This window comes from Mauremys mutica, chromosome 25, assembly GCF_020497125.1.
Source record: "Mauremys mutica isolate MM-2020 ecotype Southern chromosome 25, ASM2049712v1, whole genome shotgun sequence".
Lineage (NCBI taxonomy): Eukaryota > Metazoa > Chordata > Testudines > Geoemydidae > Mauremys > Mauremys mutica.
In genome coordinates, this window is record NC_059096.1 from 4428342 (window position 1) to 4450134 (window position 21793).

Here is a 21793-nt window from a genome sequence, read left to right on the forward strand (position 1 = left end):
GCAGTGACGTGAACGAGGCTGTAAGTTACACACCAGCTGGCCAGAGAAACAAGTGAAAATGGAGAGGACGTGCAATTCACGCTCCTTTTTGCACACCGCTGGATGCCAAATTGAGGCAATGCCTGGCGAAGCAAATGAGACGAGATCGTAAGGTAAACAGTCTCGCCCCGCTCCTACACAAGGCCAGATCTCATTTACACCAGTGTACAGCAGGGCTGTTCCCCAGTGGAGTCAGTGGAATTCAACTGGTGTAAGTGAGAGGAGAATCAGGCCCTTGTTAGGCACGGCCTTTCCCGCTTCACCAACTTTCCAGGCTTGGCGTGTCAACTGCACTGGTTCTGCCCACCTACCAATGCCAAGTCTGCGTGAGCTGCATTGTTTTTCCATTCATGGCACATGGATGCCTCATGTATCTGCTGACATAGGTGCTGACTCCGGGGCTGGAGCACCCATGGGGAAAAATTGGTGGGTGCTCTGCACCCACCGGCAGCTCCCCGCCCCCTACTCCCTTCACCTCCTCCCCTGAGTGCGCAGAATGCCTGCTTTTATCCACTAACTAACAGCGCTTGCACCACGAAACAGCTGTTTTGCATGGCTGGGGGAGGAGGGATAACGCAGCGCGCTCGGGGAAGAGGCGGGGCCAGGACGGAGATTTGGGGAAGGGGTCCAACAGGGGCAGGAAAGGGGCGGAGTTGGGGCAGGGGTCCAATGGGTGGGGGAAGGGTGGCGTCAGGGCAGGGCCGGGCACGAGCATCCACCGGCACGGGGGAAAGTTGGCGCCTGTGCCTGCTGACGGCTCCCTGGGACCTGATCAGCACTCAGAGGGCACATCTACACTGCGATCCGAGCTGTGACTGCAGCATAGGCAGACATTATCGAGCTACCTGTACCTGAGTGATTGTCACTGCTCCAAATAGCAGTGTAGATGCGGTGCCACAGGCTAGCAACGCCCTGGGTTCTGGTTTGGCTTTCACAGCATGCGCTGAAATCCACACGGCCGTGTCTACACTGACAGACCCCGGTCGTCAGCAGGTGGGATCGAACCTGGGACCTCTGAAGCTTAGTGCATGAGCCTCTACTGCATGAGCTAAAAGCCACGTGGCCCTTAGCTAAGGCTGTAGCAGAGTCATTAATCTCTAAGTGATTTTGGTGCCACTAGAGGGGACGGAACACCACACCCAGGAGGTGTGTGGGTTACACAAACATTGGCTTCGGTTTAACTAAGGTGTGAGTATAAACTGAGTTACTCAAAGTGGTGGAACTTTGTGTGTGACTGGGAATCAGTTTAAACTAACCCAAAAAAGAGCCAAAATGAGCGTGTCCACACAGGGGGTTGCACTGGTTTAAGAACTGATTTTAGGGCTGATCTCCACAGCATTGGTCCCAGTTTAAAGACGTGTAGATAAAGCCCACAGTTAAACTGGCGCAACTTGTGCATGTAGACAAGGCCTTTAGCAAACATAGCGACGGATGCGCCAGGCTTTCTTCACTGGACTAAATCTCCCCCAATCCAAACTTCAGGCCAGGCCCTTGCTGGAGGGGGCAGAAATCCGGCACAGGGACACTTACCGGATTAAGCGGCTGGGACGTCAGGAGCTGCTGCAGCTGCTGCAGCTGGTGTTCGTGTTGGTGCAGGACGTGCCGCTGCTGCTCCGTCAGGGGGCTCAGGCCTGGCACGCTGCAGGGAAACGGGATGTTAGCATAGCCTGCTCCCTTGCATTCCTGCTGAGGTATTTCCACACCCCCCACGCCCAGCCCCGAGGAGAGCAGCAGCCACAAACTATGAGCCAGGCTTCTCAGTACGGATACACAGCTGAAGTCATTTAAGCTGAGCTTCCCTCAGGGGTCAAACTAAGCTGTCTCTATGAGAGGCAGTGCGGTCCAGTGGGCAGGACGCTAGCTCTGACACTGATCACTTGTGTGACCTTGGGCAAGTCACCTGCCTGCTCCGTGCCTCAGTTTCCCCTCCCACCTTTTGTCTGTTTCTATTGCAAGTTCTTCAGGGCAGGGACTGTCTCTCTCACTAGGAGCACACATGTAATTGAGCACAGTGCCTAACACAAGCAAAAACTGTCATACCTGTGTTCGTATGTACTGTCACATGTTGCTTGGTGCATGCTTTGGGGAGTTAATGCACCCATAGGGGTTTGTGTGGTCTGGGATGCACATGTTTAGTTTGCCGTGGACACACCTAATTTTGTGAGCATGCCTGTTTTCGTTTGCACAGAGAGGCTGCAGTTCTGGAGGAAGGAGGAAATGAAGGGCCTGGGGTCATAGCCCCGCAGGGAGACAGAGGCTGTGCCGTGGGGAGGAGGGTCGGACATGCAGGGATGATGGTGCTGCTCCCCCTCGGGATACCTGGGGGGCCCCTCTCACCTGCTCAGGCTGGTGGAGAGCTGCAGGGCGGGGGGCCCGCTCGTCTGCGGCAGAGAGTTCTGTGGCTGGGCGGCCGGAGCTCCGTTCAGATTCCCCAGCATCCCATTGATGGGCACCTGCTGGCCTCCCGCCAGGTTCCCCAGCAGGCCATCCACCCCGGGCCCTGTGGACAGGCCATGACTGGCTGCCGCACTTCCCCCCAGCGAGCCGGCCGTCACCCTGGCCAGGCCGTTGACCTGCTGCTGCACCCCGGGAAGGGGCAGCGAGGTGGGGCTCTGTTGCAGCAGCGGCAGGGGAGGAGGGGTGCTGTGGAAGGAGAGGGACGAGCTGCTTCTGCTGGGGCAGCCGGAGTGCGGATCCTGGGGGGAGAAGCAGAGAAACGGAGAGAGGGTGAGAACTGAACCTCGGGTGCTGTTTACTGGCCGCTCAGCTCCCCTCACTGCAGCTGAGGTGTGTGCCCAGCTAGGGGCAGGAATGCTGCATGTGGGGTGAGGCTGCCGGGCTCTCACATGCCTGGCTGGAAGCTGACACCCAAATGCCCGATCTCTAGGGATGCAGAGTAAATTGTCAGCATGCTCGCTTCCCTTTGTACAGCACCGAGCGCATACCCACCACCACGGCCCTCCACGCCCTGGGTGGGGGTGGATGCGCCATGGAGATGAGTCAGCAAAGCTTAAGGAGCCCCCTGTTGCCCAGTCCTGGCCTCGATTTCCCTGACTCCACCTGCAGAAAGCCAGTCCCTTAGATCACAGAACACCCAGGGCGGTGGGTACGGGCTGGTTTCACCCTGCCGGACCCTCCCATTCAGTGCAGGGGGTCTGGCCATCGCTGTGTGCTGCTGATGGGGAGCAGCGATATAGTGTGGGGGGAGTCCCTGGGCCCCACTGCAGGGTCTCGGCGGCCACTGTACCTCGGAGGAGGTGGAGAGGGAGTTCTCGATCCCAAAGCTGTTCTTGCAGGGGGAGTTCTTGTTGATGCTCAGGGAGTCGCTGTTGCACACTGCAGGGGAGAGGAGGAAGTCAGGGGCAGAGCCCAGCATCACCCCAGTGACGCAGAGGGACAGCAGGTGCAGCCAATGGCTGGACCCGGCGTGGTTTTATGCACCATGGTAAAATCCCTCTGTGCCCCTCTGTGGCAGGCTCCCGGGGTGGCGGGACCATTACAAATGGGCACAGGGGTATCCCCCGCAGTCCCGATCCCAGAGGTCCTGGGCGAGGCGGTCCCTTACCATTGGCAGGCAGGATGTACTGGGCGTGGCCGGAAGGGCCGTTGCTGGTGGTCACCACCGGGAAGGGGACGGAGAGCTGGACGTTGAGGAGCTGCAGCCGCTCCTTCTTAGCCGTCAGGGTCATGATCTGCTCCTGCAGCCGCTGGTTCTCCTTCTGCAGGGAGTGTAGGGCCTTGAGCATTTCTACAACTGCGGGAAACGAAAGGGGGGAAGGGGGACGGGGCGGGGGGGCAGAGAGAGGAGGGGGGCAGTGGAAGAGGGAAGGGAAGGGAGGAGGGGTGGGAAGGAGAAGAGGGGGCACACGGGGGTGACACAGTTAGAGCATCTACTGTGCAGGGACAGGGGCATACCAGCCCCCACTGTCCTCTCCACCTCGGCACAGGTTAGCATGGAGCTCCCCTCCCCACCCTGGGAAGGGCTGTCTCAGCACCTCTCTACCCACCCCGCCAAGCCCCCTGTCTGCGGCCTCCCCAACTCCTTACCCCCAAACAGAGGGGAAGACGCCCACCCCCGTGCCAGGCATGGCTGGCCATGAAGCTGGTGGCAGGTCCCTGGGGGACCCAGCCCCATGGGGGTCCCCCAGCCCGCTCCCCGCCCGACTCACTGTTTACGCCGGCTTCCCCGTTGCCTTGCTTCTCCAGGAGCTGCTCGATGTTGGGGGTGGCCTGGGGGACGTTCTCCAGCTGCCCGCTGCTGCTACAGGACACGGTCTGGTCGAAGAGGGTGGGGAGGCTGCTGATGGGGGACCTGGGGAGTGGCCCCGGGAGAAGGGCTGTCAGAAGATGGGACTCGAATCCTTCACCCCTCTCTAGTCCACACTGGGAGGGGCTGTATCTGCACCTCCCTCCCCAGCCAAGCCCCTCTCCCCTGCCCTGCACTGGAAGTGACTGTCTCTGCATCCCTCTTACCAGCCCACGCAGGGAGGGTCGGTCTCTGCCCCTCTCACATCCCCTTTCCCAAGCCCTTCTGCGCCACCCTGGGAGGGGGTGTCTCTGCACCGCTCCACTCCTTCCTAGCCCCCCCCCCTCTTCTGCTCCACACTGGGAAGCGGCTGCCTCCCTTCCCCGCACCGTGTTCCTCAGTTTCTCCTCACCCACTGGTATTGCCTATAGCTCACCCTACCCCCGTGTCGGAGGTCAGCCAGAAGGCACTCACATGGAGGAGAGGCTTTCCTGCGGGGAGGTTCCTCGGCAGCCAAAACTGCAGTCTTCCAGGTCGGGCTCTGGGAGGGGAAACAGAGGCAGACAAAGCATTTCTCCTCTGCCTCCAGCAACTATTAGCCTGGGCCAAAGGGCTGCCAGGGCCACAGCCTCCACTAGGTGGCAGCACAGAGCAGTTTTCCCCCACTGTCCTTACGTAACACCCCGTTAGCCTGTCTCGTGGTCTGGCAGTAGAGTCTGTAGGCTGGCCAGGTGCCCCCGGAATCACTGCCCCCTTCACTCTTCTGGGTGGGGAAAGGGGGGGTGGGGCGGTTCAGGGAGCTGAGAGGAAGGAGAGCGGTTAGGGCCCTCGCCTGGGACTTCAGAGAGCTGCTTTCAATTCCCTGCTGGCCCCCCGACTCGCTGTGTGATGTTACCCAAGTCGCTGTGCCTCAGTTTCCTATCTGCACAATGGGGATAATAGTCCTGCCCTGCCCCCCCGGGGGGGTTGGGAGGGTAAATACATTCAGAGATTGTGATGTGCTCAGATGCTGTACGTACCTAGGAGAGACAGGGCTCTCGGACATATTCTAACCTGGAGCCACCTCCTTTCTGAGCTGGACGAAGCACTGTGCATTACACCTCAAAGGTCACTGCCCAGGAGCACGACCCCTCCCTAGGAACAGGGGCGAGCAGAGCCAGATGGCCTGGCACTCAGATACGACAGAGAACAGCCTGGATAGACTAGATAGGATGGATCCAGCCAGCAGGGATTGTGGCGCCTGTTCTGGGGCAGACTGTTATTATTATAACAAGGCCCTCCTGGCCCAACCAGTATCGGGTATCCCTATGTGCTAGGCACTGTCCAGAGAGCAAATGGCAGCCCCTTACAGTCTACTGCCTTGGTTGCTAAGGTCTCTCTCCAACAGACTCATGGACTGTACGGCCAGAAGGGACCATCGTGATCATCTAGTCTGACCTCCTGCATGTCGCAGGTCACAGCCCTTCACCCACCTGCTCCTGTACTAGACCCTTGATCTCTGGCTGAGCTACTGAAGTCCTCAAATCGTGATTTAAAGATGTCAAGTTACAGGGAATCCGCCATTTACGCTAGTTTAAATCTACAAGTGACCCGAGCCCCATGCTGCAAAGGAAGGGGAAAAAAACCGCAGGGTCTCTGCCAATCTGACCTGGGGAAAATTCCTTCCCAGCCCCAGATATGGTGATCAGTTAGTCCCTGAGCATGTGGGAAAGACCTCACAGCAGCCACCCGGGAAAGAACTCTCTGCAGTCACTCAGAGACCAAACCGTCTCTTTAGATCTCAACCTGTCTGGGAGGGACGCGTGGCCTAGGACTGACAGCTCTGAGAGTCAGGATTCCTGGGTTCCTTTCCTACCTCTGCTGGTGGCTTGCCTGGGATTCCTGGGTTCAATTCCTACTTCTGCTGGTGGCTTGCCTGGGATTCCTGGGTTCCTTTCCTACCTCTGCTGGTGGCTAGCCTGGGGTTCCTGGGTTCCATTCCTACCTCTGCTGGTGGCTAGCCTGGGATTCCTCGGTTCCTTTCCTACCTCTGCTGGTGGCTTGCCTGGGATTCCTGGGTTCCTTTCCTACCTCTGCTGGTGGCTTGCCTGGGATTCCTGGGTTCCTTTCCTACCTCTGCTGGTGGCTTGCCTGGGATTCCTGGGTTCCTTTCCTACCTCTGCTGGTGGCTTGCCTGGGAACAGCCAACAGCCTTGATCTGTACAATGGGGCGTGAGAGTTTCCCCCCCTCAAGACTCTGTGCGTGTGGTGTCCCCAGCCCCCCAATAAAAAAGCAGAGTATAATCATCAGCCAGGAGCTTTCTCTTCCCCACTCCCATGTCTGCCTCTCAGCCAGCATATGTCCCCCATCACGCTGGTATGTGTCAGATGCTGTGAGCACCAGCCTGTGCCAGCTGGCCTCCTTGCGTCTCCTCCTCATCTCAGGAACCTTTCTTGCACGCAAGGATACAGGACCTCTCCTGTGGGAAGCACTGCAGGGTGGCAGGGGTGGGATGATTTATGGTGTAATGCCCCAAGCTGGTTACTGACTGCAGCCTCCCAGGCAGCAGCCCCGTGGAGTCCCCTTCGAGAGGCCCCACCTGGAATGGGAGGTAGAATGGAAGTCCCACCTTCCCGTACAGATAGGAGTCCTTGACTGTCAGTCAAATTCAACTGGCTCCTCCTCGTTGGGGAGATGCAGCCATTTTCTGAAGGTCACGCTAGAGGACATGAAGACATTTGAGCTACCAGAGAAGGTGCAAGACTGAAGAGGAGATTTCAGCAGAAGGCGGCAGTTGGGTCTAACGCATCCCCAGAATGCAGCATCAGGAGGAAGGGTGGCCTGGTGGGCAGGGTGCTAGCCGGAGACCTGGTTTCAATTCCCTCCTCTGCTAAAAGCCTCCTGAGTGACTTCACATGAGTGATTTAGTGTCTCCCTGGCTTGGTGCCCCAGCTGTAAGAGGAGGCTAGTGGCACTGCCCTACCTCACAGGATAAATAGACGGACAATTCCTAGGTGCTCAGCTACAACAAACAAATACCTAAGACCGATCAGGAGGAGATGGGGACAAAGAGATGACAAAAGGCGACAAGCAAGAGGTCCCTGTGGCAGCTGCTCTAAGAGCAAAGATCTCGATGAAGCAAAAAGAGCAATGCCGGAAGTTGACATTGAGAGTCAGATTTTAAACAGAACTCAGGATATCAGAGGACCAAAATCGAGCCCTAAGTGACTTGTCCAGGTCTCCCGAGTCCCAGCCACAAGACCATCCCTGCAAGTGAGCTCTTCTCCTTCATCCTTCCCCACCTGGCCAAGTAACGGCAGAAGGGAGCGGCTGTGCCGCTTCCTCCATCCCCCAGCATGTTAAGAGGAAACACACCTTCCTGGACCATCCTTTTCTCCCAGACCAGCTCTAGACAGAAGGAGGGAGGAAGGATTGTTGCATTGGGCCTTTAATTCTTGAGTTAACGTCAGCACCATTGTTACGCTCCTCATACACTCAGGGTACGTCCAACCGTGGAGCCAGAGGGGTCATTTCCAGCCCAGGCAGACATACCCGTGGTAGCAGGCTAAAAATAGCAGCGTTAGGGTTAGCCGCCCCAAGTACGTACCTAGGTTTCAGATGGGATGGTACCCGGGCAGCTAGCCCATCTCACCGCCCACGCAGTCGCGGCTACATGGCTATTTTCAATCAGAGCTAGCGTGGGTATGAGAACTAGTGTGACCACAGGAGCTGGAAACTACACCCCAGCTCCAAGACAGACAAACAGCTCCCAAGGCACATGGACAGCCCCCCCCCCGCTACCCCTACTCCATGGCATGCACATATACGATATACCTTCTCCATGGGCTTACGAGTATGGAAACACAGGAGTAAACGTTGGTACGTGCTCCTCACATAGGCATGCGCTCTCACGCAGACAAACTGACGTGCCGCACACACGAGGGGCCCAATTTTCAAAAGGGCTCAGGGCTAGACATTCAAGGGATCAGCATCGGCAATGGGGTTCAACCCCCCCAGCAACTCCCCGCTGTGACACTTACTGCTAGATTTTCCCAAGAGTTCAGCATCCAACGTACTGAGCTCCTGAAAATTCTGGCCCCGAGGAGCGCGAGATGGTCACAACAACCGAAGGCAAAACGGCTGGAAGTCAGCAGTGTGCGGGGCCTTTTTTGTGCATTTTCTTGCAAACTAAAAAATGGGCCCGCTGGGTTAGAAACATTCACTGCAATGCAGGTGGTTTCCCCCTCATGAGCATGGCCCTTTCTCAAAGCAAATGAGCCTGTTTTGCCGGGGGGAAATGAACCATTCCAAAGTCAAATTCAGCGCCAGAATATTTTCAGTGTGAACATAGCTGGTTTTGTTGCATTTCACAGAGAAGCCAGAGTCAAAGGGGGACAAAATCACCCCAAAACAAAAGAGGAACATTTGTAGTGCAAAATGTTGTGCCAACTTTTCCAAAAAATGTTCACTACATTTGCGCCGCTCGAGTGCGTAAAATGACAAAATCTCAAAATGGTCACATTTTTTCACCATTCTACTACACGCCCAGAGCCATAGAGTCTCCCACGGACAATCCAGCATGTGTGCTCTCATCACAGGACCACCCCCACAGCTTGCTAGCTTCCCAGCCAAGTGCTCTGCTAATGCAGACATAGCATGAGCTGACAAAGACACCACTGATCTCAACAGTTCATTCTTCCCAGCACACACTCTCGGCCTTCCAGCTCCTGGGATGGGGAGACAGCAGGGAAACTGGAGCTCAAACTGTGGACCTGGTTGTCTCAATTCTTCCGGGGAGACTCTTTCTGAGTTCTGAACTCACAGACCTTCTGATTCACGTACCTGCCCGGCTGCTTTCAGACTGGTTCAAAAGAGGGTTCATAGACAGGCCAGAGGTCAGGGGGCTTCCGAAAATGTGCGAGGAGGGGAGGCTAAAGGTGGATCCTGCCAGCGAGAACACCTGCAGGTGGGAAATTAACAACAGACACAGAAAACTTGCTGAACAGCCTGGGGAACCCGACGCTGCATTCCCACGCCTCCTCTGAACTTCCAAATGGGTCCCAGCCAACAGGGCAAGTATTAAAAAAGAAAGGCAGGGAGTATCACGGGAGAGCCTGCTCTTGATTGTGCTTCCCAGTCCAAGCGGTTCAGATGAACAGCTGAGAATCAGGCTGGTTTCTGAATTTCGAGAAGCAATGCCTTTGGTTAACACATCAGACAGCATTCCTGGCTAGGACTTGCTCTTTGTCTTAGGTACTTATATGGTCCCCATGGCCATAGCATCTGTAGTACCACGAACTAACATTTTTATCCTCAGGCAGCGCAGGGCTATTAGCCACATTTTACAGATGGGGAAAACTGAGGCACAGAGCGGCTAAGGGAGTTAACCAAAGTCACACAGGGAGCTTGGCAGAGCACTGGAGCTCCCAAGTGCCAGGCTAGCCTCCTAACCATGGGATCATCCTTCTTCTGATCCCGGGTGGTCTGTGAAGGAGGAAGAAGGCCACCAGCAGCGCACCACTGAACTGAATCTCCGAGTCAGTGGGTGCTGGCAAGATGGATCTCGGGGAGCAGCGGTGCAGGAAGTGAGGTCTCCCACATGCTCCCGCCCATCTGGTTGTGCAGCAACAGTGGTCCCTCCTCAGTACTGCTCCTAAGAGGGGGAACCCCCTCCTCCCCTGGCTGCATTGCACTGCTAGGCTACTGGGCCAGTCCAAATCACCTCCTGTATTATAACTCCCCCTCCCTCCCTCCCCAGCCACATGCTCTTACCTGGGTGGTGGACACCGCGGAAGAGGAGGAGGCCGGGATGGTGCTAGCAAAGGGGGAGCGGTTGAGCTGTGGGAGTGAGGAGGTGCCTTGGTGTGCGAGGAGGCTGGAGGAGAGGGGGGTGCTGCACACGGCCCGGAGCACCCCGCCCCCGTGGGAAATGGGGTCCTTGTTACTGGTGTAGATCCCTGCATGGAAAACAGAAGAGGGTGGAGCAGTAAGAATTCCCTGCTCAGCATTCAGAGCTGCATGGGGATTAAGGCCAGAAGAAACCACTAAAACATCTAATCAGACCTCCTGCCTAGCACAGGCCAGAGAATTTCCCCCCGTTTGCCCTGTACTGAGCCCCATAACTTGTGCTGGGCTAAAGCATCTTCCAGAGAGGCATCCGGTCCTGCTCTGAAGGCCATCAAGAGATGGGGAACCCACCACTTCCCTTGGGCGTTTGTTCCGATGGTCAATCACCCACAATGTGAAAAATGTGCGCCTTGTTTCTACTTCAAATTTCTCTGGCTTTCACTTCCAGCTGTTTGTTCTCGTTCGGACTTTCTCCCCTAGATTAAAGATCCTTTTAATACCCGATCATTTAGTATACACCATAATCAAGTCACCCTTTGATCTTCCTTTTGATGAGCTAAATAGACTAAAAGCAGCAAAGAGTCTTGTGGCACATTATAGACTAACAGACGTTTTGGAGCATGAGCTTTCGTGGGTGAATACCCACTTCGTCGGATGCATGCGACTAAGAAATAGACTAAGTTCTCCCACGGCAGTGGTCTATGACTGTGCCCCGCCTGAGGAAAGACAGTCAGGGGGCTGGAAGGTTATTGCAGGCAGCTTAGATTAGAATCCTCCCGGCCCCAAATCAAGTGGGAGATAAGCAAAACAGCCCTATCCAGGGACATGGAACCCCGTTTTCATTTGGGGCCTAAAGTGTTTGTGTGTCCACTGATTTTGGGTGCCTCCATTTTGGGCCCCCCCCGGGGTATGATTTTTCAGAAGGGGTCAAACACCCTCAGCACTTGTCAATTCATCTGGAACTCTGGGGGTGCAACGCCCCCTGAAAACCAGGCCTTAGGTGTCTCCAGCTGGGCTCCCCAAAACCTAAGGCACCCAGTAAAGAGTGGACACTCGAAAACTGAGGCCCAAGAGTGCCCCCTGCTGCCTGAGACCAGGCGCACTGAGCACCTTGTTTACTCTCTTGGACTCTAGAATGGAAGGGAGGGGAGACCTTCCGGCTCATGGTCATATACAGCCAGCCTTGGCATCTCCAGCCCCAGATTGCCATGAGCACTGGTGCCCCTTCAGCCCTGGCACACAGAGTGAATAGCGATGGAGCTCAGTCCTTCCACCTGAGAATGTCAAAAGCCTTTTGCAGCCTCATGATGCTCCCATTCTACAGACAGATAAACCGAGGCACAAAGGCCCAGAATGGCTACGAGAACCCAGGAGCCCAGACTCCCTGTCTCCTACTCTCGACATGTGCCCACGCTCCCATGGAGAAAAGCCAACATGCTGGCCCAGACGGCAAGGTGCGGTGAAGCTGGATAAATGAGGTAGAAAGGTGAGGAAATGACTGTCAAGGGAGGGGTTCCCTCTGCGGCAGCCAGTGGGCCCCAGGGCTTGGATCCTGCAGAGCCCCTGCCAACATCCTCTTCCAGGAGGAGGAAAAGGAGGTCAGGGAATGAGCGAATGGGAGAAGGGAGCCTGGCAGCCATTCCCCCAGCTCTGAACCGTCTCTGGGGACGGGGGAAGAGGAGAAATATCGCCCAAGGTTATGGCTATGGAGGCTGCATCAATTCCTGAGAGCTTCTCCCCAGACCACCGCCCCAATTCACCTCCCCACCACAACTCTCTCCGGCAGCCCAGACAGACTGGGCCACTGCTCCCAAGCACATGCAAAAAAATCCGCCCCCATCTAATTTGACCTAAATAGGAGCATCTGCAAACAACCCACAATAGACTGACTCTGCTGCCAGAAGTGTCAAGCCTCAGAAGCAGGCTTAAGCGCCAGGCCCCTCCTCCTGCTCCCTTGCCTTAACCCTTTCCTGCCACAGCTCAGCACCGCTGCCCTCCATTCTGGCAAGGAGGGTTGTAGGGCTGGGCAAGGCGACTCCAGTTTTGTCTACACATAGAAGTTGCACCTTTTAAACTATACCGGTCTACCCCTAGTGTGGGCTCAGTGGGACTGGTTAGTCATGTCGGTTAGTGAGAGGACTGGTTAGCCAGGTTATACTAGTTAGGCGTGTTTATGCCAGTATTCCCATAAGGGAAGGCGTATAAGCCAAACCTTTCTATCAGTATAACTTCCTCCAGGCCGCTGAAGCGCTTCAGTGTAGATACTTACTACAGCGACCGAAGTAGTAAATCCATCGCCCTGAGAGGCGGTAGCTAGGTCAATGGAAGAATGCTCCCGTCAGCCTAGCGCTGTCTACATGGGACTTCAGTCTGTGTAACTACCCCGCTCCCGGGGTGTGGGTTTTTCACATTCCGGAGCGACGTAACGGGGTCGATCTAGTGTACATCAGCCCTCGGTCAATTAAAAAAATTCACCTCCCTAACTGTGTTAAACCAGGCCTCAGTGTCTAGCGCTTACTCACCCCGGGCAGCAGAACAGGTATTTGCTAGTTTAAAAAGTGCCTTTGCTCTAGAAAGGAGGACAATGTAAGATCTGTTTATCGATCCTCAGTCCGGCGCCCGGATCTCAGCTAGCTCTGGTTTTGATGGTGACCATCCCGTCCCTTCCCGGTCTACCCTCTCCTTTGTTTATAAGCTCCAGTCTGGTTAAATCTGATGGCACCTGTGCAAATGTGGGTGTGACATGCCCATTGGGGGTTGGATTGGCAGGAGGAAAACTTGGCCTGGATCCTCCTGCTCACCTGGAACGGATCCCAGGTGATGGATGGAAAGTAGGGTGGGGGGGAGGAAAACCTGAACTGGATTTCTAGGGCCTTCTGGAATGGATGCAGGACAGCGCACCTGACTGGAGCTGAACCTGACATTGGATTAAATCCTGTGCTCACCTGGGAGGGATTCTGAACCCCGCCTCAGAAAGGAGAAAAAACCATGAACTGGATTTCTATGGTCATTTGGAATGGATTTGGGGCACAGGCCTGGGTGGAGCAGGGGGGGCTGGAAAGAAGGAGAACTTGAACTGGATTTTTATGGACATCTGGAATGGATTCACACCAGAGCCCCCTGAGAGGAGAAGAACCTGAAGCTGGACTCCTCTGTTCACCAGCCGCCAACGCCCAGATCCTCAAAAGATATTTAGGGGCCTAACTCTGACTGATTTCAGAGGGGCCAGGTACCGAAATACCTTTGAGGACCCTGGGAGGAGGGCCTCATGCATGCTGTACAGTGGAAAAGTAGGTTGAAGGGAGCCACGTGCCCCGGGACGGGTGCTGAGGGGAACACACCTGAGCCCAGCAGGGGGGACTCCAGGCTTAGGCTGGGCAGGGTCCCGGTGTGGCTGAAGGACCGGGATGAGTTGCCGATGCTGGAGCTGACGAGGGAGCCCCCGGAGAAGGGTGAGGAGGAGGTCGACGTGGACCCAGCCAGCTGGGTGCCCAGCATCTCCTTGTTCTTGCCTCCCTTCGGCCTGCCAGGCCCGTGCTTGCTTTTCTTGCTGCCTTTGTGCTTCTTCTCCTTCAGCACCTCCCCGTCCTCGATGCTGAGGGAGGGCATGCGCTTGTGGCTGCCGCCGCCCGTGCCACCGCCTCCCCCCGAGGGGCCGCTGACCGGGTTCGAGGCCTTGTAGTCCACGGGGGAGGCAACGCGGCCCCGCTGCTGGCTCACCGCCGAGGTGGAGAAGCGCATGATAGAACCGAAGCCCGAGAATATGACCTTCTGCTCGAAGACGTCCCCTTTCTGTCCTTCGTACAGCGGGGAGCAGTGGGACGAGGAGGAGGAGGAGGAGACGGGCTTCCGGTACTTCTCTTCTTCCTGCTCGAGCTTGGGAAATGTCACAAAATCCTGGGAGCCCTGCAGGGAGCTGCATGAGGTGCCTAGGGGGAGCAAAGAGGAACAAAGAGTTGTGGGGGGAGGCAATTCAGAACTCAAATCCTCCCGCTGCAAAAGCCCGGATGCCTCAGCTAAAGGAGGATCGCCATCTGCAGTATAGGGTATAGGACACACAGTGCAGCAGTCCTCTCCAGCAGAGATGTGTGCTAGCAGGCTCATTACAACAGTAAAGATCCCACTACATTCTTCTGTAAGAGTCAGGAGTTTGTCCCCAATTCCTACTCCCGTCATGCAGGGCTCTGTCTGTGGGGAGGCGACCGCCCCTCCAGCCTAGTTTGGGGTCCCATGGGATAAGAGGCGCTAGAGGAAGGAATGCTTATTCCAATGGTTCTGGTGAGGTCAGAACTCCTGAGCTCAGATCCAGATCCAAGGCTCAGGGTGTCTGGATGCCAGGTTTTGGTTCAGGCCCACCTCAACGTTAAGGAGGGGACACCACTGACTCAAGGGGGAAAGGGCAGGTGCTGCACAGGCCCCCTCTGTGCATTTTCCTTTTCCTTCTCCCTTTATTCTGACAGATGGACCTTCCTTTCCTTGTAGTGAAGACAGGCTCATTCAAGAGGGTAACTCCAGTCCACATCTGGACCCGATTATTCCCTCCCCACATGGAATTAATAATAGTAAAACTCTGATGGGACCTCAAGGGCTTTTAGAATCAGTAATTAAGGAAGTTTTCTAACTCCCGCAGAAGGATAATTTTAGCTGGGGGGAAACTGAGGCGCGGGGGGAGGGGGAGCAACTTGCTCAAGGTCACCCTGGGCAAAGCCAAGAATAGAGCTCAGGTGTCCTGACTCCTTTGCTCCTGGCTAGATCACACTCCCTGAGCTTTCTGGCTGAGGGGGGATTTTCACTTGTGTTGGGGAGCCGAAGCCTGTATGGACAGGGGTTCTCGGTTTGTATTCAGACAGCAACGGGGATTTAATAACGGGGCCTCGGTTCCCCTCCACCCCCACCCCACTGCTGTTCATTTCATTGAGCCCAAGAAAACTGCTCCCCTGAAGCCGTGGAGCTGCACCAGGGATGAGTCTGACTCTCTGTTGCTTTTAACTCTTTATAACCTGATCCACTCTGGTCACTGGAGGACCAAGAACTCTATGGGCGTATCTGCTCTCCGCACTTTATATGCTGGACTTATACAGTTCCCTCCTGCTTTGCCTTGTGAGCGATCCTTGCTCCTTTTGCCAGCTCTCTCCTCCCTCAGTCTCTGCTCTCCTCTCTCCCTGCCAACTTTACCCGCACACCCCCTTACCTGCAGGCTGGAAAGTGCTGCTGGAGGGAGCTGAGGTGAAGCTGGTGGAGCTTTTCCCACTTCCCGTCTTTTTCCCCTTGTGGCTGGTGCCATGGCTTGAGGACTTCTTGCCTTTCACCTCTGACCTGCTGACCTCCGAGGTCTCTTTGCTACCTTCATGGTGGCCGGTGGAGCCCTGGAAAGCAGACAGACACAGGGGCCAAGAGTCAGGCCAGATGTGCACGCAGCTGGCTCTCTCTTTACCGATTTTCCATTGTATGTCATTCATTCCAATAACGGGATAGTCCAAGCATAGCTCATGACCAATTCTTTCACCCCACTCAACACCGGGGAGAAGAGCAATATTCTCACAGTTCAGCTATTTTGGGGGCACTTGTTTTGAGAGTCCGAGGACTTGATTTTCAGAGGCGCTGGATATTTGCAGCTCCTCCTGACTTCAGCTGGACTTGTGGGTGCACAACCCCCTCTGAAAACCAGGCACCAAAGCTAGGATCATTTGAAAATCTGGGCTTGTGTGACTTCCTCCAGGTCACACTCTGCGGGCCAAATTTAGAGGTGATGTGTAAGGTGGCGTAAGTGATTGTTATTAGCAATATAATAATATTAACATTTTATTATTGATAAGTATTTGTTTTTATCCTTGTCGTGGACCAGCACCCCACTGTGCTCGGGGCTGTACAAACACAGAACAAAACCACAGTTCCTGCCCCAATCCAAGGGTGAGAGAAGAGAGAGATGGACACAGCCAGATGGGGGAGCATAAGGGAGCAATGAGACAATACTGGCCTGCTCTTAGCTGGACTCCCTTGACCTTGGTAAGGCTCCCTTAGACTTACAAAACCCACGCTGGCGTGTGAATGGTGCCAGGGCATCTTCCGGAGCCAAAGGGATCTATTCGACTGGTAACAACTCCAAGAGGCTCAGAACATCCCGAGGCCTTTTGTCTCAATCCCAGTTATAACCATGGCTCAGAACTCAGCAGTGCTGTCTCTACATGCCACGGCCAGAACAGACATTATGAGCACAATAAGAACCTCTGGGGCGATAATTATCTCGTGTTGATTTGCAATCTGTGGGGCTGCCAGCACTCAGAGCCACGGACGTGAGAGATGGGGCATTTTAGCCTTTCCCTGGTGGAGCCAATGCAGGGCTGTACCCTGTTGCATGTTTTCTAATGCTTTGTCCAAGCTGCTATTAAAAATTCTCATGGATCGGATTGCCCACCACTGTCTTTGGCAGACTCTTCCACAGTTTCACAGTCCTTGCTGTCGGGAAGTTTGATATTAAGAAAAGGGAACGTCCCATTAGTCCTGGCTCTGCTCCCTTGTAATCTAAATAGCCTCTTCTTCCCTTCAGATGTTGGGAAACTTGCGGTCTCGCTTGGCCAAGCCATGTGCATTTAGGCTGGGATATTTCAAAGGGACCTATTGAAATCCAACGGGATTTGGTCATCTAACTTCTTTATGCACCTTTGAAAATTCCAGGCTCAGGGCTTTAATTTTCAGAAATGTCGAGCAGGCCCCAACTCCAGCTGGAGTCCACAGGATCCGGGCACATCTCAAAATCAGCCCGTCAGCCCTTTCGTCTCCCCAGTCCCTTAGTCTTTTCCCACGCTCTTCTCTGAGCGGGTAGCCATATCGTTCTTGCTATCTAGGTGCCCAGAACTGAATGCAATATTCCACATGATGCCAGGCCTACACAGGGTGGGGCTATCAAGTCCCTGCTCGGTGACGTGATACCGCTGCATGTCAAGCCCTACGCTGCTCGTCCACCAAGCATCCATGAATGCAGCTCCCTTCATGCCTCCATTGCATTTTGTTGCTACCATTCTGCACCAATGTCTGGTCTGCCCAGGAACCCCAGGCTGGCTAACCTAGAAGATCACCTGGAGCCTTCCCATTGTCTACAGTGGAGAATGTTTTTGCAAAGCTACATTGGCAGGGCAGCTTTCTATGCTGCAGTGACCGATGCTAGAGAAAAACCCCAGAGAGAGAGAGAGAATCTGAGGTGTCCATCCACGTGGAATGAAACAGACTAGTCAGATGCTGGGGAATCGGGAACTTGGAAGGATGGGCCAGGAAATGCAGTGGGCTGAACAGGAGGAAAGTCTGGTGGGTCGGGATGTGGTGTTTTCAACCCTTCGCCAGTTCGAAGGCAGCCGCAGCCCAGTAATGTTTGAAAGTTACTAAGTGCAGGATGCTACTTCCACGGTCACTTTTCTGGCCACCGCTGCAATGTGACAGTCCCAGCCCAAAATAAAACACCTGTGACGCGACTGCAAGCTCCTTGTACTGCCCCAGAGCTTGCTGAGGGGCAGATCTGAGCAAGATCTTGGCTCCACGCTCCCCGACTCCAGGGGACCTCCTCTTGGAAAGGGTAAAAAATAGGCCTGTGATGCAGACACATGGATGCTCGGATGAAAATCTATCCCTATTTCCCCTGCTTGGTTTAATCACTCCACACAATGCAATGGCTGGCAGCCTAATGCGGGCCAGATGTGTTGGGAATATGAAAGACAGGAGGAAGGGAGTGGTGGAAATTGGGAAAGGGGTGGGGTGGGGGCATCTGTGTTTTCTCATCACTAACTTCTGGATGTTGAAGATTAAGCTCTGTTGATTTATGATCACAGAGGGAGTAGGAAAATCTTTCCGACCTTCCCCATCTGCGAGCTGAGGGCAGACGGAGAGGAGGAGGGAGAGCGAAGTCTGGGAGCAATGGGATGCAGTGAGGCCGTTCAAACACCACAGGGAAAGTACACCTCTTGTCTCAAGCAGCTCCACCAGGATGCTGACACATGCCCCTTGAAACAGGAGTCAAAATGGGTGCAAAGCCCTCAAGACTGCCTCACAAATCCATCTCTTCTGATCCTCCCACCAGGTGTGCCAGGCTACCAAGGGGCAGAGAGTGGGGAGACAACCCATATCAAAGAGCCTTCTTTTTAATCTAGCAGGCCAAGAAGGGAGTGCGGGGAGCATCATGGATTAGCAGCACAGTGGGGTGAAATCGGCGCTGGCAAACGGATCTTGGTTGCAAAATTAAACACATGGATACAGTTAACAGAGGGGCCGTGCTGGCTCAGGGGACTGGCAATGGGCTACAGAGCCGTTCACCTGCAGCACTGAAAGCCTGGCCCACAAGGAAGTACTGGATATTAGGAAAAACTTTTCCACTAGGAGGGTGGTGAAGCACTGGAATGGGTTCCCTAGGGAGGTGGTGGAATCTCCTTCCTTAGAGGTTTTTAAGGTCAGGCTTGACAAAGTCCTGGCTGGGATGATTTAGTTGGGATTGGTCCTGAGGGCCCTTCCAACCCTGAGAGTTAACTCCCATTGACTTCAGAGTGGCCAGGGTTTCCCACCAGGGCGCTGGATGGTTACTGGCAGTACTGGCTGTGTGTATGTGCAACCAACTGGTGGTCGCAGCCCAGATCAGAGCCGTCCATATCACCGAAATAAACCTTCCGACCCGACCCCCCCACACACACACACATAGGAGAAGTCAGGAAACCTGGGCTCTGTTCCTGACTCAGCTGGGTGACCGTGGGAAAATCACTTCCCCTCTCTGTACCTCTGTTTCTCCTCCCCACCTTTTGTCCATTTAGACTGTGAGCTTTCTGGGACATAGAGTGTGTACGTACAGCACCTAGCGCAACGGGGCCTCGATCTTGGCGGGCGCTACCATAATACAAAGACTGAATAGACCTTAGAGATTTTAATCCCCTCTCATTCCTAGAGGTGGTCTGTCCTGCTCAGCCCTGAGGCTGTTTGAGGGTGGGAAGATTTCCTTGTTGCTGTCCGCTCTGTATCTGTCCTGTTGCTACACAGAGGCCTTCAGGCTCCAGGGCTGTCACCTTTCCCCCAGCACTAAATTCACCAGAACGGGGACAAGGGGGGCAAACTCCATAGGATGGGGGGTGTGTGTGTGTGTGTGTGTGTGTGTGTGTGTGTGTGTGTGTGTGTGTGTGTGTGTGTGTGTGTGTGTGTGTGTGTGTGTGTGTGTGTGTGTGTGTGGCAGGACGAGCATGTTGTGGAGAGACACCCCACAGGGCTGAGAACGTGACAGATCCCTCGCAAAAACTCAGAGGTATTTACATTTTAAAAGGCCTGTTTAAAAAAATCACAAGGGAGACGGGTCTCCCAGCCCAGCCGAGTCCATGAATCTTACGAGGAATCCAATTCCGCAGGTCCGTGAGCCGGGAGATGGAAGGACCAGACCAGACCCATACACCACATACACTCCCAGAGCCACATGCTACCCCCCTCGCAGCTGTACCTGTTTCCCGGCCTCCGTCCGCCACTCTGCAGCGCCTGAGCTGTTCATTCATTAATTTATTTATCGGAAATCAGAAGAGCGTCTCTTTGCGCTCTGATTGGTGGGATGAGCTGCTAGAGGGAACCACTGACAAGGAAGCAGGGGGAGGGGTGAAAAACACTTGTACAGAACTGCCTGCCTTGGATTAAACTAATACTGATGGGGGGTGAGGGAGGGGAGGATGGGAACAGTGAACAATCCAGTGACAGCAGCAGCTTCTCCCCACCCAGGCCAGACAAAGGGATGCAGGGAAGCAGCCACCCAAACGGGCCAGCAAGAACCAGTTGCCTGTTAGAGATGGAGCTTTGGCCCTGGCAGCGAGAGCCTTCTGCCTAAGGTACGTGAATGGCTCCATCACCACAGCATCGGCGCCTCACAGTCTTGAATGGATTTATCCTCACAACGCCCCAGTGAGGTTGGGCCGTGCTGATCTACCCATTTTACAGATGGAGAATGGAGGCACAGAGAGACTGAAGGCACAGATTTTAAAAGGTATTTAGGCTTTGCAACACCTAACTGATTTAGGAGCCTACATCGCATTTTCAAAGGGATTCAGGGGGGCACTCAGGAGCCAGAATCCCATTGACAGTTGATAGGATTTAGGCTCCTAAGTGCCTTTTGAAAATGAGACCTGGGCTCCTAAATCAGTTAGGCAGTGCAATGCTGAGCACAGCAACGCCAAAACGCCTTTAAAAATCAGGGCCTAAGTGGGTCACACAGGGAGTTGGCGAAAGAGCAGGCAAAGTCAACCCCCCATTTTCCAAATCCTAAATGAACCCCCAAACCACTGCCCCATCCCTCTCCTTAGGAGAGCTCTAATGGGGCTGCTTAATAATAACAGCTGGGGGTGTCCCTCAGTGCTCTGTTCCCAAGTTCCAGTGGGACCCGGGCACTTAGCTCATTCAGGCTCCTTTGGAAAACCTCAGGTCATAATAATACGTTGCATTTCTGGAGCAGCCCCCCTCTGAGACTCTCCAAGTTCCTTGCAGCCATCAATGAAAGACGCCATCTGAGGACACAGGTCAACTCAGCCTTGTTACCTCCATCCTCAGGAGGGGAAAACTGAGCAACTGAGATTCAGGGGCTGCTCTGATGATTCATGGCAAAACTCCCACTGGCTATTTCTACCCTGTCTAGGTTCTTGTACCGCACCCATCACCGTACTAACTAAGCGCCTTCTGGGCGCGGAATCGCATTGCTCAGTGCAGAGGTTCTCAGCCTTTTTCTTTCTGAGGCTCCTCCAACATGCTGTAAAAACTCCACCGCCCACCTGGGCCACAATAACTGGCTTTCTGCATATAAAAACCAGAGCCGGCATAAGGGGGTAGCAAGCAGGGCACTTGCCCAAGCTCCAGACCACAGGGTCCCCCCTCGGAGCTACATTGCTCAACTTCGACTTCAGCCCCGGGTGGCAGGGCTCAGGGCCCTGGGCTCAGCCACATGCAGTGGGCCTTTGGCTTTCTGTCCTGGGCCCCAGCAAGTCTAATGCCGGCCCTGCTTGGCGGACCCCCTGAAACCTGCTCATGCCCCCCCAGGGAGTCTTGGACCCCTGGTTGAGACCCACTTAGTGCACGACTGGAAGACGCTCAGATACTGCGGTGCCGCATGGTACAAGAACAGACTTCAGGATCAGGCCCGAAGTGACGTGTATCGGGACCCCAAAGTGCTCCCGATGGGCTGGGCATCACGTTTGCTGGGGTCCCTCCCCCCGTCCCATTTCATTTTATTTACACAGACATTACAGAAGTTTTTGGGAGGGGGCGGAGCTCGGTTTCCTGGTACAATTGTCACCCTCTCGTCAGCCCTGCTCTAGGTTGCAGAGAAGAACCCACTTCTGACTTCAAGCCATGTGCTTTTATGCTTCAGACCAAGGAAGGGTGAGAGGATCCTTACTGCAGGCTTCTAAGTGCTTAATTAAGGCTTGCTCTGATTTCCAGGAGGGAGTGGGGGGGACCATGAGCATCTCCCCCTGCCTCCACTGCCCCTCATGCAATCGCAGGGACCGCAAATCAAGATGGAACAGGCCTGGGGCAAAATTTCCCAGAGCTCTTCCAGGATGGGGCTCTGGCTCATGACAGACTCAGGCCTGCTGGTGTACAGACAACACTGGGAGACCAGAAAGCTGCCCTGCCTCCTGGATGGAAATGTCCAATCAGATGCTTTCCCCTCCCCAACTCCCCTT

The 21793-nt window shown here is 54.8% G+C and overlaps 1 protein-coding gene across 4 annotated transcripts in view; it reads right to left on the bottom strand.

Annotated features, from left to right (window-relative positions):
• The window catches only part of MLLT6 (MLLT6, PHD finger containing), a 70318-nt gene that overhangs the window by 6639 nt on the left and 41886 nt on the right, over positions 1–21793 (bottom strand). For 3 of the 4 annotated variants that reach the window (XM_044999544.1, XM_044999543.1, XM_044999546.1), the window contains 10 exons: positions 15304–15478; positions 13454–14041; positions 10038–10222; positions 9108–9225; positions 4760–4826; positions 4209–4351; positions 3605–3793; positions 3287–3375; positions 2377–2735; positions 1570–1678 (listed from right to left, as the gene is read on the bottom strand). In XM_044999544.1, the coding sequence (XP_044855479.1) occupies positions 1570–1678; positions 2377–2735; positions 3287–3375; positions 3605–3793; positions 4209–4351; positions 4760–4826; positions 9108–9225; positions 10038–10222; positions 13454–14041; positions 15304–15478 (2022 nt within the window). The remainder of the gene's footprint in view (positions 1–1569; positions 1679–2376; positions 2736–3286; positions 3376–3604; positions 3794–4208; positions 4352–4759; positions 4827–9107; positions 9226–10037; positions 10223–13453; positions 14042–15303; positions 15479–21793) is intronic. The other variant, XM_044999545.1, reaches the window with a different exon arrangement.